Source organism: Phodopus roborovskii, unplaced genomic scaffold, assembly GCF_943737965.1.
Source record: "Phodopus roborovskii unplaced genomic scaffold, PHOROB, whole genome shotgun sequence".
Lineage (NCBI taxonomy): Eukaryota > Metazoa > Chordata > Mammalia > Rodentia > Cricetidae > Phodopus > Phodopus roborovskii.
The window spans coordinates 19,403,790-19,419,079 of record NW_026126514.1 but is presented as its reverse complement, the minus strand read 5'-3'; the positions used below and the strand labels follow the sequence as shown (position 1 = coordinate 19,419,079).

Here is a 15,290-nt window from a genome sequence, read left to right as displayed (position 1 = left end):
GGAAATGGCATAGCACATTCGCCTGATTGGCTAAAATTAAAATGACTGAGCATGCCCAGTTCTGACAAGGCCGCAAAGCTGGCAAGACTAGAAGGTGCATGACCAGCCTGGAAGACATTTTTGCAGTTTCTAAACAATTCAGCATATACCTGTGACAAGTTCAGGAGACAAAGTCACCTGGCCACAGAAAGACCTGTGTATGCTGAGCCCACTGGTACCAGTTTGCCACCCTCAGTATTTCTAAGACTGAGGCAGGAGAATTACAAGTTCAAGGCCTGTCTGGATTACACGGTGAGATCCTGTCTCAAAAACAAAACAAAACAAAACCAAAAAATCTAAGGACCCAATTTCTTGATAAAAGCAATGGGGACTCTATGATTTCTATTTCTAGTAAGAAAAACAAGTTATCTGTAAAAAAAAAAATTCAGAAAAGATTAACAAGCATTTTAAATGAATTATCTGGTGTACACACAAGAGAACAGGGAGGGGTTATTAGTTATGTAAGCACAGGATATTGTTATATATTTACGTGTGTACATGCACATAGGAGCTACAAGATTTCTTGTTTGTGATTACCGCCTCTCATTGGCCTGGAACTCACCAAGTAGGTTAGGCAAACTAGCTAGTGAGCCCTGGGGATCCACATGTCTCCACATTCACCATGCCGGGTTTTCCTCTGATTCCTATGGTGACTTCCCCATTTCCCCAGTCAAGTGTTTTAGTTTAGCCATTCAGAATCTAGGACTGAGGTATCCCCATATTCCTAAATAGGTCCCTAAAGGGCTATGCTCATAATGAAAGGACTGAAATGAAAATAGGAAGAATAAATCACACTTAGTGGTCCCAGGGGAAAATAGAAAAGTTACCTTGGGAAAGTCATTCCCAGACCACACAACCACAGCCTACAGAGGGACGGTTTGGATTTATCCCTGTTGCCAAAGAAATCCAAAGGAGATAAACTAATTCAGAGTGGTTCAGGCTGGAAATATCCACAAGACTCTACCTGACGAAAAGAAAATCATGGTGTGGCAAAAGCCTTACCCAAGCCTCATGCGCCTTTGGTCACTCAAAGTGAGCTCACAGCACAAAATAACACATGCTACCAAGAACCAGAAAAGAATCTAGTGCAAATGGATAACACTTGAGCAGCACTTTGTGGCTAAGTACTAATTTTTTTTTCTAAGCTGGGCAAACCCAAGAAATCCATAAAGTCAGATGCTCCTTTCTTCACTGAAAAAAAAAAAAAAATGGATCTGGGCATCTGGGCAGTGGTGGTGCATTGCCTTTAATTCCAGCACTTGGGAGGCAGAGGTAGGCAGATCTCCAAGTTCAAGTCCAGCCTGATCTACAGAGTGGGTTCCAGGACAACCAGGGCTGCACAGAGAAACTCTAGTCTGGAAAAACAAAAAAGAAAAAAAAATATTTGGAAACCCGTTTGTCTCCGTTACTTTTCTATGGTTGTGACAGAACACTATCACCAAGACAACTTAAAGAAGGGTTTATTGGGCTTAGGGTTCCAGAGGAACAAGTCTATCATCATCACAGTGGAGACTCCCATGACAGCATTCAGGCAAGCATGATGGTTGGAGCTCACATCTCAAAGCACAAGCAAAAAAAAAAAAAAAAAAGAGAGAGAGAGTAAACTGGGAATGACACCTGCCTTTGAACCGTATTCCTACTGTAAGACCACACCTTCTAAACCCACTCCAAACAGTTACACCAACGCCGACCAAGTAGTCAAATATCTGAGACTATGGGTGACATGTCATTCAAACGCAGCATTAGAGAGAGTGAGATCTGCCATGTCAATCCACAAAATGAAAGATGCAAGTAATAAAATAACATACAGTGGGAGCCTTCATTTTTTTATGAAAAAGAACCAAGGTTATGTGTTTGTATGTGTGTGTTGTATGTAAGACTTTTTATGGAGATAGACAGCCCAACTTATCCAAGGGTAGGATTGAGGGAAAATTGAAGAAGATGGTTTTTATTGTTGTTTATGTATTGTTTGGCTGCTTTTATTTTTACAAAGAGCATTTGTAACTTTAAAAATAGGGAATATTCTAAAGAAGTCTTCTTTTTAAATAGTAACAGAGATTTTGAAAATAATGGACAAAATCCCATTTTGTAAGTGTGGGACAGCTTCTGGCTACATGGAAGCTGAGTGCTGGGTCAGGAGGACAAATCTAGAGCTCTTTGATGGTCTTTGAGCCCTGGTTTTCAGGAAGTGTCCCCTCTGAGAATAAGGGTCGGTTGCTGTGAAGACCTTGGAAATGACTGCAGGTCAGATACCTCACAATATCAACTCTGTGACCACATGCCAAGATTAGAAACCATAGCTCACCCCATCCCTAGTGCTTGGCCAAGGGTTAGTTGGGTAATCAGGAAAAGCTATTCTGAACAGATTAATGAGTGACATATAAGAACATATGAATAGGAAAAAAACCTAGCAACTCCAAGACATTTTGAAAAAATATCTAAAATGTTATCTCAGGGAATTTTGTTGTTTTAGTATTAAAATTAGCATCTGAACTCTAGCAACTGCAAAATCAATTTTGGGGCCACTAATTGGCTGAGTGGGCAAATGGGCTTGCAGCCAAAGCTGAAGACCTGAGTTTGATCCCTGTGATCCCCTTGGTGGAAGGAGAGAATCAACTCTGCAAGTTGTCCTCTGACCTTCAAACATGAGCCCTGGTATATGTGCACCCACACACATACACAAAATTAATCACTGAATGTTCAAAGAAAAAGGCAGAACTATGGGGAAAGCTCTTAGAGTGTCGGTGAAGAAAGGAAAAGAAACAATTCTTAGAAAACCGCCATTTCATTTTGGACCAAGGCACTAACTCAGACGATGATCAGCAAGGTACACTAAAGCCCCAAAGCAGAATTTGGGGGATGATGAATCCAAATAGCCCTGAAGAATCTCCCACAAACACCAACCATTTGCAAAGCAAACATAATTTTATAACAGAGACATCCATGTGCACCAAGAAGCACTATTCTGTTCAGTAATAAAGGAATGAACTGATGTCTCTTTGATGTGAGTCGATAAAAGAGCACAACACCCCTAGTGAAATCTTGCCAATAATACTTAAAAATGCAAGCCTCCATTTGCTTATAGGGGCCATGGGGGCTAGATGTTACAATAGAGTACAAGAAAACAACCAAGTCTAGAGAGTGGGCTCTTTCTTTAAGGTAACTGTGCCTATTTTTAAAAAGCTAATGGCATTTTTAAAATATGGGTATATTATTCTAAATTAAGAAGACTAGAAATCTATAACCAATTGCAACATGCAACATCAGTTGACTCTTGGTAGCAAATGGAAAAGGGTAGGAATCTGCTATTTAAAGTTCCTGAGACAGGTCAGGTGTTGTGGCACACATCTGTAACCCCAGAAGTGATGGAGGCAGAAACAGGACTGAGTTCAAAGCCATTCTGGGTTATACTGATTGAAGCCAGCTCAGAGATTATCACATCTTCTCTGAAAATGCCATAAAAAAAATTTTAAAGCACATCAATATAAATATTTAATGGGTTTCTGTTATTTCAAGTGTGATCATGATACCAGAAAATCTTCTTGCTCTTAGGAAATGCATCTCTGAGTTTTTAAGAGATAAAAGAACACTCCTAAAATACACTTTAAAATAATGTAGCAGTCTGGGAGTGGGGGTGAATGCCTTTGATCCCAAAACTCTGGAAGCAGAGACAGGTGGATTTCTGTAAGTTAAAAAGGCCAGTCTATTCTGCATAAGGATTTTCAGGCCAGCCAGAGCTATATAGTGAGGTTTTGTCTAATAAACAAAGCAATAGTGTGTGGTAGGGAGATGGCAGGATTGGCATTTGGCTTTGGCCTACAAAAGCAGCAATCTGGCCTCATACACTGAGTTAAAGCAAACACTGAAAAAAATGCTCTAACGTTTAAAGTTGGGTGCTGACTTCACATTTGCTTACTATATTTTCTTTCAACTTTCCATATGTTGAAAAAATGTAATAAAAACTTGCGGGTGGATTCTTCCTAAAACTTTCCCTAAGTCATCTAAAACTGGGCATGGAGGCACACATCTGTAATCCCAGCACTCACTCAAGTGACTTATGAAGCAGGACTGTGAGAATGGGCTACAGTGAGACCCTGTCTCAGAAAAAAAAACAAAGAAAAGGAGGGGCCAGATAATAAGATTTACCTTAACTACCCAAACTTAAATCTAAAGAAAGGGTTTGGGGTGTCTGAAGAGATGGCTCACTGCTTCCCAGCACTTGTTGCTCTTGAAAAGGACCCAGGCTCAATTCCCAGCACCCACAGAGTAGTTTACAACCATCTGTAACTCCAGTCCACAGGATCTAGTGTCCTCTTCTGACCTCCACAGGCACTAATCACACACATGGTCCACATCCATACATGCAGGCAAAACACTCACATAAAATAACAAAAACCTAATAAAATATTTTTAAAGTCGTTTGCCTTTCAAAAATTGCCTATTCATTATCCTCTCTGAGCACAGTAAAACCTATCTTAATTATTGCAAATAATATTCTGCTGCTAGAACAAGTCTAATATAAATTTCAAAAATAACACCAATAACCAGCACAAGATTTATAGGTGTAAACATCTGGTTTTTATAACAAATAACAAAGTTAACAGCAATAAAACCAATCATTTCGTACAGCATATAATGTGTTATATTAAATTTACACAATGATATATATAAAAACACATACTGTTTATATCATACAGTAATTCAACAACAAGAATACAAAAACGGAAATCCAAACAACTACTACCCATGCACAAAACATGCATATATTGATATTTTAAAAAGGCTATTTTACACAATACTGTTTACCAAAAAAAAAAATTTTTTTTTAATTTAAAGCCCTTCCAAATAAGTCAGTGGTCCAGTGGGGATTGGAATGCACTAGTGTTTAGGTCAGAGCTTATGTGGCACCGTGCTCGGTGAGCAATTCTGAGCTTAGGGTCATGCCAACTAAGAGAGTCATGCCCACAAAGAGTGAATGTCTTTGCATCAAAGGACCAACATTTTATCCCCAAGGCAAGCCCTCTAAGTGTCAAACAGTTGTAGTGGCTACAAGTTAGGAACAGAGAGAAAGGCATCAAAGACTGCTGGATATATGGCCCAAGAGAGGGTTACTGTAACAAAGGCTGGGGCACTACACATGGCAAAGGTTTTTGTGAATCCTTTTAATGTACTTTCAGTGTCCCTATCCCGGTTGCCACCTCCAGTTTAAAAAAAGGGGTGGGGGGAGGTAGACCTCTGAGAAGTGTTGACATTAAAAAATCTACTGAAAGCAATAACCATTTTTTCTACCAACTCTACACACAAATTTATGTAATGCCCCTCAACTGGAAAGCCCTTTTAGGGTCACAGCCCTAAAGAATCAAGGAGCGAGTTCATGTCTTAAAGATTCCATCCACGGACCTTGGAAACAAAAGGTCTCATCCAAATAAAACCTGAACATCAAAAACCTGTACTTTGCCAGACGCTCGGACAATATAAACCAAAAACCAGCTGACAATCAAAATTCATTCACTGTCACCACCATTAAGACCTCAATATTGACTTCTAACTAATGATACATCCTTCACCTTCCATCAAAGGCACTAGGGTCCACACATGACGATGAGACATAATGTATCCTGGGCTTATTCTAATATAGAAGGTTAAGTATCCCATTTGAGTATGACACAAATATTAAGACACCACCTTTTCCTTCTTCTTCTTTTCAGAGACTGGGGGGGGGGGGGAGACACTAGCTACAATCGGCTCCTCAAACGGTGGTCATCAGTTTCAAAGAGCCAGACCGGAAGCGGAGGATCTTCTTCTTGAGGTTGTGCGAAGCCTTGATCTTGACAAAGGTTTTGGTGGGGCAGGTGTGGAGGTCCGGGGCCGTGACCGTTTGAAGTGGCAGAGTCTGGACAAACTGGGACCAGATTAAGCCCCCGCTCTCCTCGGAGTCGCTGGAGCTGGTGCTCTCGCCCACGAACTCGCCCTCGCTCACGCTCGACTCGCTGTCGCCGAAGCAGTTGGTGGTGTAGTTGCTCTGCTCGTCCTCACTGGTGTCCACCACCGTGGAGTGGAAGAGCGACTCGCACTCGGCCGAGTACTCGGAGTCGCTGGCCACGTAGGCGTAGGGGCTGGCGTAGGGCAGCGCCACGGCCACCGGGTAGGCGCCCGCGTGCTCCCTGCGGGCCCGCCGCGCCCGCCGCAGGGCCTCCTCGTACGACACCTCGGCCGACGACTTCCACCGGCGGTAGTCGGTTCGCTTGTGCTTGGGCTTGGCCACCACCGGCTCCCGTCCGTGCGCGTGCGCGTGCGCCCTGCTGCCCGCCCTATGGCCGCCGGCGCCTAGGGGCCTGCCGGCAAGGCCCGCGTCGGGCGGCCCGCCGCGCCTGCCCCTGGACGAGGCCTTCCTGAGCTTCTTATTTGTATCCGAGTCGTCGGGGAAGCGGCACTTCTTGCCCGCCGCCCGCGTCTTCTCCCTAACGGTGGGCAGGCCGTGCTCCGGGGCTGCGGGGCCGCGGGCCTTCAGGGTGGCGCTCCTAGCGACGCCCGGGTTCCGGTGTGCACGGTGGGGCCTGGCGCCCGCCTGCTGCCCCGGGATGAACTGAGCCTTCACCAGATGCCCTTCTTCGAGGCTCTGAGAAGAGCCCTCGCTTTTGAAGTCCAACACCGGCCTGTCCACCGCGGGCAAGGCCTGTAGGCCGCCCTTCTGCGCCATCTTTTTCTGGGGCTGGGGAGCTTTGCTCTCTGCCGGGGCGACGGGGCCTCCGCCGGGGCTTGCTTTAGGAGAAACAGCTGAAACCTGGTGGCTTTCCTTCAGGGCTTCCCCGAGCCCCGCCGGACTCCTTGCGAGCTCTTGAGAGGCTGCCTTGGCGGTTTTGGGCAGATGCTTGCCTTGGGGTTCCATGGCAGCGCCCTCCGGCAGAGCCAGCCTCTTGCTTTCCAACTGCTCCGCCTTTGAGTCTTTTGACCTCTGCTTAGGTGGAGAGAACGGCCCGTTTTCCAAAGAGGCCATTCCCGCAGACGGCAAGCACATCTGTTTCGTATTCTTAAGGTTCACACCACTGCCCTGTGGGACGCCACCAGTGGCCCTGATACACACACTTCCATTCCTCAAAAGCCCCTTGGTAGGATCAGCGTTCACACTGGTTCTAGGTTTGTTGGTCCTTACAGGGTGGGTTTTTTTCTGGACCAGGCTCAGAATGTAGCCATCCATTTTCTTACTGGATGAAGGGTGAGAAGTGGACCACAAACTGCTTGGAGACGGCAAGGAATTCTCCGTTTTGGCGGCATTCAGTTCAGATCCAACGCAAATGTCACTGGCATGGCTCCCAAGCCCCTCCTCTTCCCTCAGAGAGTTGCCCGTCAAACAAAGGAGAAACATTGGGCTCTGCACAGCCACAGCATGAAGTGGACTGGGGTATCGGTATACATCATTCCCGTTTTTAGACACAAGATCACACTGGTATTTAGGATTCACATCTGCAATGACATCAAGGGAATTAAATTGTGGTGTGGAGGGGGAACTGCAAAATGCCCCTGAGGCCTGGTCTTCACAGTGGCCGCCTTTACATTCCAACCATCCTATGAGATCTGAAAAACAGGTAAAGGGACACTGAAGAAATGAATTGGTAGAGCCAACTTGGCTCTGGCCAAATTTTATTAAGAGAAAGTTAACAGATAGAGAAAGAATACCAAATGATTGAGAAATACTAAACACTGCTGTTCTACACATTTGGGTGAAAAGTTCATGAATTACTGAATGAAGGCAAAAAATATTCAAGAACTTCAACAAAAATATGTATGGTGTTTTAATAGAAAAAAAGCCATGCGTAATGCTTTGAAACTACTGAATAAGGAAACACTTCATGAACCTTAACAAAAATTGTGATGTAAATCATTGTAATTTTTAAGATACCAATGTAAAGAAACTCTGAAGTGGAGCACACCAAAATCCTAACAGTGCCTGCCAGTGTGATAAGAGAGAATCGATGTTTACCTCCTTCTCTGTTTCCAATAACTGCAATAGATATGTTCACGTGTGTATATGTACATATATGTATAATTCATACACAAAAGTTTTTTAAAGGAGAAATTCCATCTCAAAAATGTGCATGTCAAAAATACAATGAAACAAAGCCCTTAGTTAAGTTTTGGTTCCTACCTTGGAAAACATTATAACAAATTCTCTTTATGACCTTTAGTTAGGGAAATTAGAAGTTTTCCTCTGTTCTTTCTATCCGTTTAAATAGTGAGACCCTACCACGTATCAAATTCTGTGTTAACAGTTTAGGGGAAAAGCTTTATGACCTTCAATAAGTAGCAGTCTTGTGGGGAAAAAACAAAAATTAACTTAGACTCAAGGATGATACAATTTGTAGGATTTTTTTTTCTTAATGAAAATGCCGTGTCTATACCTACTCAACTTCTAATAAGAATCTGTTAGCAGTGGGTACACCCAGAGTGATGAGCACCCATAATCCTGGCATGAAGAGTGCCTGGAGTTGCAGGAAAAAAGAAGGACAAAGATCTCTGAAGAAAAGAAAGGACAGGGAAGAAAAGCAAATGAGACCTCTCTAGCTGACATAATTTCTCACCACCCCTCCCCTGATACCTTAAACCTGCTTTTTTGCCTTACAGTCACATTTGCCTATGAGTGGCCATTTATCTTTCTCTAGACTTAGAGTAGAACAAAACAGCCCCCAAGGCCCAGCCCAACTGTCTCGATTATGTCATGATGTGGCATTTGGAAGAGCTAGGAATCTGTCTTCAAGGAAAATCTGCCCAAAGTGCCTTTTAATGGATTTATAAAGTTTCCCTCTGAAACCAGATCTGCAGAGTGATGGGGAGCAATTAGCAATGAACTTGAGGACCGGCTACTAGATAACAGGGTTCTGAACTCATCCCAAATGGTTGATTGCTGCTGATGACACAGACTGTACACCTGCAAACGCTTGACCAATTAGCAGCCTCAACTGCTCAGTGTAATGCTTGCTTTGCCTGGACTTCAGCCTTGTACTCAGATGAAAAACACCAAGTACAGTGGCATGTTCCCCATCCTCCAGCAGCAGCTCTAATCCTTATTTTCTCTGCTGTCTTAGTTACCAAAATATAATAGGAATAAGTGGGAGTTCCAACTTTAAGGGACAACTCTCATTCAGCAGGTGGGAGCTTCTGGCAATAGCTGGCTGATAGGCCACAGCTTTGTTTGTCAGGTAAGATGGTTAACTATAACCATTTCCAATTTCCCTTGGAGTGGTGGAATAACATAAGTTAGATCTGAGTTTAAATTCTGCCATGCCCAGCCATACAGCCTTAAATCACCTAAATAATCTTATTTGGCCTCATTCTGTTTTTTTCCTATTAGTTTTATGTATATGTACCTGAGTGTATGTGTATGTACCACATGTGTGCCCTTGGAACAAGAGTTACAGATGGTTGTGCTGGGACCTGAACCCAGATCCTCTGCAAGAGCAGTAAGTGCTCTTAACTGCTGAGTCATCTCTTCAGCCCCTCGTTTTCTTAATATGTAACTACACCCCAGAGGTTAACAACTGTACCCTGAAAACTGTTGGGAAGACTCAATGAAGATAAATGTATGCAGAGCATCACAAATTCTTCCCTCACTAACAATATCATGATTATCTCTGAAGCCTGGGGTGGAGAATTATAACATAGAGATTTTGGGAAATTTCACTATGTAGGGTGTTCTGAGAAACATGGAAGGGCCACTGCTCCCTGAAGTGCCTACAGCCTTTGACTAGACTGATGGACACATGTAACTCAATGTGTACTTTAAAACATGATAGTTCACAAAAGAAAATAAAGGACTAGAGATATAGCTCATGGGTAGTATGCTAAGGCGTACTCTAGAAACACAAAAAGGAGTGTAAAAACTGCTGTAGATTGTATAGCATGTGTTTAGTATGTGCACAAACCTGGATTCAAATACCAGCATCAGAAAGGAATCAGAAAAGGAGGGGAGGGTGTTAAACAGCAAAGAAGCAGAACCCAATGTCTCTAATATGGGGCAATTCCTCTAAAGGCAAAGTGTCTTTCTAATTCCATAATATAAAGCCAAAGAGTTGGTGAGTGGAAATGGTCGCCTACATCAAAATGTAGGCTCCATGTGCAGAACACTGACCAAATAGAAAGCAGCTGAAGCTACAGAACTTTAAAGACCCCTGACCTCTCCCAATTAAAATTTCTGTCAATGCTAAAAAGCCTTACCTGAAGATTTGTGACAGGCATCTGTGATCGTCAAAGCTGCCTCCAAGGGGCTGCAAAAGCAGGTGCTGGAATGACAACTGGACAAACACTCACTGAACACGGAGTTAGAGGAATTAGAAAGGGATCCTGAAGCCCCATCACTCAGCTCATAAAACCCTACAAGTAAAAAGATGGGTGAAATCAAGATCATATGAAGCAATAATCCACATGTCTAAAAAAAACAAAAGGGTATGCATCAAAGAAAAGAAAGCTGGTTGTCTTGTTTTAGATTATTGGGGGCTTTCACACCACTGTGGATTTTAGGGTTCTAATTATATGGTTTTAGTTCAACTATTCCTTAGAGAAGGCAAAAAAATCAAAGTTCCCTTCATCCTCCTCTTTGTTCCACGTTTAAAGGCGTGTAAATCTAACAGAGCCTCAGCTTCATCATGAATGTTTTTTTCAAAAGGAAAAACTGAGTTCTCTGGGTACGGAGGCTCATGTCTATAATCCCAGCACTAAAGAAGACAAGAGTGGATTAAAGGTTAGTCTGGACTACAAAAAAAAAAAAAAACCTGAAGAAGATAAGTAGCTTTAAGAGAAAAAGAAACTTAAGGGGTCAAATGGCTCAAAAGAAGAAGAAATTGCAGTGATCTCAGGGAATCTGAAGTGTGACTCATTTTCTAGCCTACATCTGACCTTCTCCGGTTCCAAAGGAGGTCTGTTCCAATGGAGGTCTGTTTACTCTCCCAGAAATCTGAATAGAACTTTGTCCTTTCTGGACTCAGGGGACACTGGGCAGCTCAACCTCATTATTGAAAATTTGTAGACTGAATTTATTTCCCTCTCGAGCAACCAGATGACAGGCTGCTCTTCAAATGTCTTCACATTGGAAACACTCCATAGACACTTGCTCCCGTGTTTCCCTTGAAGGGCCTGCCAGCTCACCTGAGCTAGGCCGGCTGTCTGTCTCCAGCTGCTCTTCAGCGGTCTTCCCAACATCCAGTCTCAGGTCGCTTATCTGCTTGTCAAGTTCTTGCAACTGATTCAACAAACCGGCATCTCTTCTCCTCAAACAATTCTGATTAGGAAGAAGTGGGGAAAGGAAAATGGGCACACTGCACAATGCCAGAAAGTCTACTCAAGCCACTCATCTAAAGTCACTAAGCCCCTTTGGATCAAAACCCGACTGGATAATCTGAAACCAAAACTTCAAGAACAAAAGGCATGCCCTATCTTTAAAACTTTCTCATAATTTTTGGTGATACAAACTTTGTTCATTAAAAATAATAATAGGGCCAGCAGCACATGACTCTGGGTAAAAAAAAAAAAAAAAAAAAAAAAAAAAAAAAGATGCTTGCTGCTCAAGCCTGATCTGAATTCAGTCCCCTGAACCCAGACTGGAAAGGAAGAACCATCTCTGGAAAGTTGTCCTTTGACCTCTACAGGAATGATAGATGCAAATGCACTCATTTGCATACACCAAACACACAATAATAAAAAACTACATATGGCTGAGTTGTAGCTCAGTGGTAGAGAGCTTGGCTGTTGTGCACTAGCCCCTGGACTCAATGCCCACTACTGTAGGATAGGAAAGGACAAAACTTGTTCTTTGATTTTTCTAATCTATACAAATAGTGTCTTTTTTATAGGGAAGGGCAAGGAATCTGTACGACTTTAAATCCTCTGGTGTACAGCCAGTTTAAAGAAAATCCTTCACAGCAGGCTCTTGAAGTGACAGAGTAATAGATTTCCTACAGTACACTATAATCTTTCTTAGGTGAGGTTTTCTGGCCAAATGTCATGGCCTACAGAATTTTGTTTTCTATTAGTTGCTTAGTGGGGCTTAATCAGTCTTAGGGCCTTTGAAAGTGAGAAATTAATACTAATAGCCAGCGCCAAGTATAATGTGAGCTGGCAGAATCCAAAACCCTCGAGGGAAAGCCCATCAAGATTTGAACTCAGCTTGGGTTTCCAAAAGTGACAGATTGGTTGAGCTAACTCACACCGCCATCTAGTGCTTCCTACTGCTAGAAAAGCAGAAGAACGCAAAAGGCATCTGGTTCAAATCAAAAGTGCCAAGTCTACAAATGAAAACAGCACCATAAACACTGACTTGCGGTGGAATTCTTCTGACACACTGCCTTGCTCCCCTGAAGCGGACAATAGGAATGCACCACTCACGATCTTGAGATTCGTGAAGACGAAAAGGTGCTATTGTACAAGACAATGCCGAAATGGAAACGGCCAGTCACAACCAGAAAGAACTGGCTCAAATTCATGTACATACAATTCTGTTCTATCACCAAAGAAACAGTAAAAATGCCAAAACAGAGCCATTGCACAAACCACAGCGCACAACCTTGCAAAATAAACACACAGAAATATCCAGTCCTTGCTCATGTCCCATGACTCTAAAAGCTGGGAGACATAAACCATATGCTTGTGTGCTAACATTTGAATTTCATCAGGAAAAAAATGAAGTTAAAGCACTTAGATGCTCAATAAACACACAAATAATCTGGAAAATGGCAATACACGAAAACACGTGACAACCCACAGCATCCACTTTCAGAGGACCATTATCTAGCATAAGTAGTGTAATATAACAGGAGGGGTTAAGAATCTTTTTGCTGTTTCCAAAACTACATTTTGAGGTCACTGAAACAAAGCTGCCGCCATTATTTTGAGGCGGCGTCAAAAGCTGTTCTCAACACATAAAGGTCCAAAGTTCTTTTTCTTCCTTGGTTAATGAAGACTGCACAGAATGTCTGAGACAGTGACAGAAATCCAATAAGATAAATGCTCCCAGCGAGCAAGTCCCCTCTTCTCCCATCTCCACCACCAAGCACAGCTGGCGGACCGGATAAATACGAGAGGAGGGGGCAAGCTTTCAAGCCAAATTGCCAGTATTTGCATCTAGTTTTAGCTGCCTTATACAAAGGACTTCTATTTAAAACTGAGCACCATCTCAGGCGAAAGACTTGCAGGGGAGGGAGCACCGGCAGGGGCACGGCTCCCAGCAGGAGCTTCGCCGGAACCGTAAAACTCAATGTTGGACAGTTAGCCTAGCCACAAACCATCTCCTCGCTTTTGTCTACCCCTGGGGAGGGGGGTAACTAGGGAGACCATGAAGTGAAATGGCAGTTTAAGTGGGGGTTGCAAACCTCTGGGGAAGGGGGCATGCCGAAGCCTAACTTTCAGGCTGGAATCAAGGGACTCCAAGAATTCCAAATGCAGGAGGGAGGGAGGAGCCGCCACCCCTTCCCCACAATCCTCACTAGGTCGTCAGCTCCTCAGGTGACACAAAGCAGGCATCCGCCAGCAACGCGTGGAAGTCATACGCCCCAGGCATCCACGACACCAGGGGTCAGGGAAAATCGAGGCGGGGGTCAGGTCATGGCCAGGGATTCCGCGGCCAGAGGCTAAGGGACCCGCCAGCGGCCACCACCTACCAACTGCCTCCGCAACAGCAAGATGTTCTCCTCTAGGAACTTCTCCTCCAGACGGCTGCGCTGCGCCGCGTCCCCCCGCAGCTCCCCGGCGCGCGGCGCGACAGTCCCCGCGGCCCCGGAGCAGCGCAGCGCGCCGCGCACCAGCAGCTCCTGGCGTTGCCGCAGGTACCCCAGCTCCGCCAGCCCCGCCAGCGTGGCCTCCTGGCGCTCCCGGGTGCGCTGTCGCTCCGTGTCCGCCTCGCCCCTCTCGCGCCAGCGCCCCTCGGGCTCCGAGCCCCGGCCGGGGGTCAGCGGCTCCGGCTCGCGCGCTCCGTCGGGCTTCATGACCCCCCCGAAACCGGGCCAACCCGGGCGCAGCAGCTCGCGCTAGGACCACAGGCGAGCACTCATGCCGCTCGCACTCGCGTCCCGCGACGCTCCAGTCTGCGGCCCCGCAGCTGATAACGCCCCGGCCACACTACGTCACTCCCAGCCCCGCCACCCGCCACCCCGCCCGCCGCCGGCTTGCGGCGCTCAGCTCCTGACAGGCGCCACGGCTGCCCGCGCCCCGCCCCGGCCCCGCCCCGGCTCCGCGCCCCCTTTTCGGTCCGGCGGCACCGCGGTCCCCTCCGTGCCGATTGGCTCGGCTCCATCTCCGGAGACTTTAGCGGGCGCAGGACGGGCATCTTGTTACAGCCAGCCTCGCGGGCCGGTCCCTCGCGGGCGCCGTGGCTTCAGGCTCCCGGGACAACTTTCTGCAACTTAACCCCTTCCTCACGCGTCCACTCTCGGAGTCCGTTCCCTCGGATTTGGGTTTCGCCATCCCAAGCTAATATCGCCTGGGTACTCGAACACCATTTCTGTGGATTTGGGCTTGGGGGTTGTCTTTGTTTTAAACTCTATTTTGTAATTGGGGGGGGGGAATACAAAGCAAGAATGTTTTTCTGAAACTCTTGGTTTGTTTGAGCTTTCCAACGGAAGCTTTGCTGTAGAAGACATTTAAAACCAGTTAGAAGGATGCTGCTGTAAGGCCAGCAGTCGCATCAATTCTTTTAAAAGCCTAGACTTTATGAGGGGTGGTGTGTGAGCACTTGGGATTTGGGATCTTGTTGTTCCTAAGCTCCTGTTTACTAGAGCCCTGACTGCGAAATCAGACTGTCTGCATCTGATTCCTGTTTTATCCACCGATAGGAAGTTGGGTAGACTCTCTTTGTGCCTCTGTTTACCCGATAGTAAAATGGAACTAACATGCCAGCCTGTTCTAATAATCACAACCACAAACAACATGTAATACCTATGAGGTGGGCCGGTACATAAATCTTAAGAGTTATAGCACTCAGCTGGGCATTGGTGGCGCTAGCCTTTAATCACGGCACTTGAAAGAGGCAGCAGCAGGCGGAGCTGCAGGTTCGAATACATCCTGGTCTACAAAGTGATGTTCCAGGACAGGTAAGGCTAGTTTGGGATTTACCTGTATCCTTGGGACAGCATTCACTGGGCATTTCAATGGTATAGGGATCTATCTGGAAATACCACTAGCTGGTTTATGGGGCTACACCATGTCTCCTAAAAGGCAGTGTGTCCAAGCACCTTCGAAACTGAATTTAGCAAGTCACAATTTGATGA

At 45.2% G+C, this 15,290-nt stretch overlaps 1 protein-coding gene across 2 annotated transcripts; it reads right to left on the bottom strand.

The window, feature by feature from the left end:
* Positions 1–5,761: 5,761 nt before the first annotated feature.
* Dact1 (dishevelled binding antagonist of beta catenin 1) lies at positions 5,762–14,169 on the bottom strand. 2 transcript variants are annotated; one of them, XM_051195955.1, is made up of 4 exons: positions 13,686–14,169; positions 11,179–11,311; positions 10,252–10,407; positions 5,762–7,614 (listed from the first exon to the last, which is right to left on the bottom strand). In XM_051195955.1, the coding sequence occupies exons 1-4, from the start codon at positions 14,007–14,009 to the stop codon at positions 5,789–5,791; spliced, it is 2,439 nt and encodes an 812-aa protein (XP_051051912.1). In that variant the 5' UTR covers positions 14,010–14,169; the 3' UTR covers positions 5,762–5,788. The 2 variants fall into 2 exon arrangements, with proteins under 2 accessions (XP_051051912.1, XP_051051913.1); XM_051195956.1 differs by having other exon boundaries at positions 5,762–7,503.
* Positions 14,170–15,290: the final 1,121 nt, after the last annotated feature.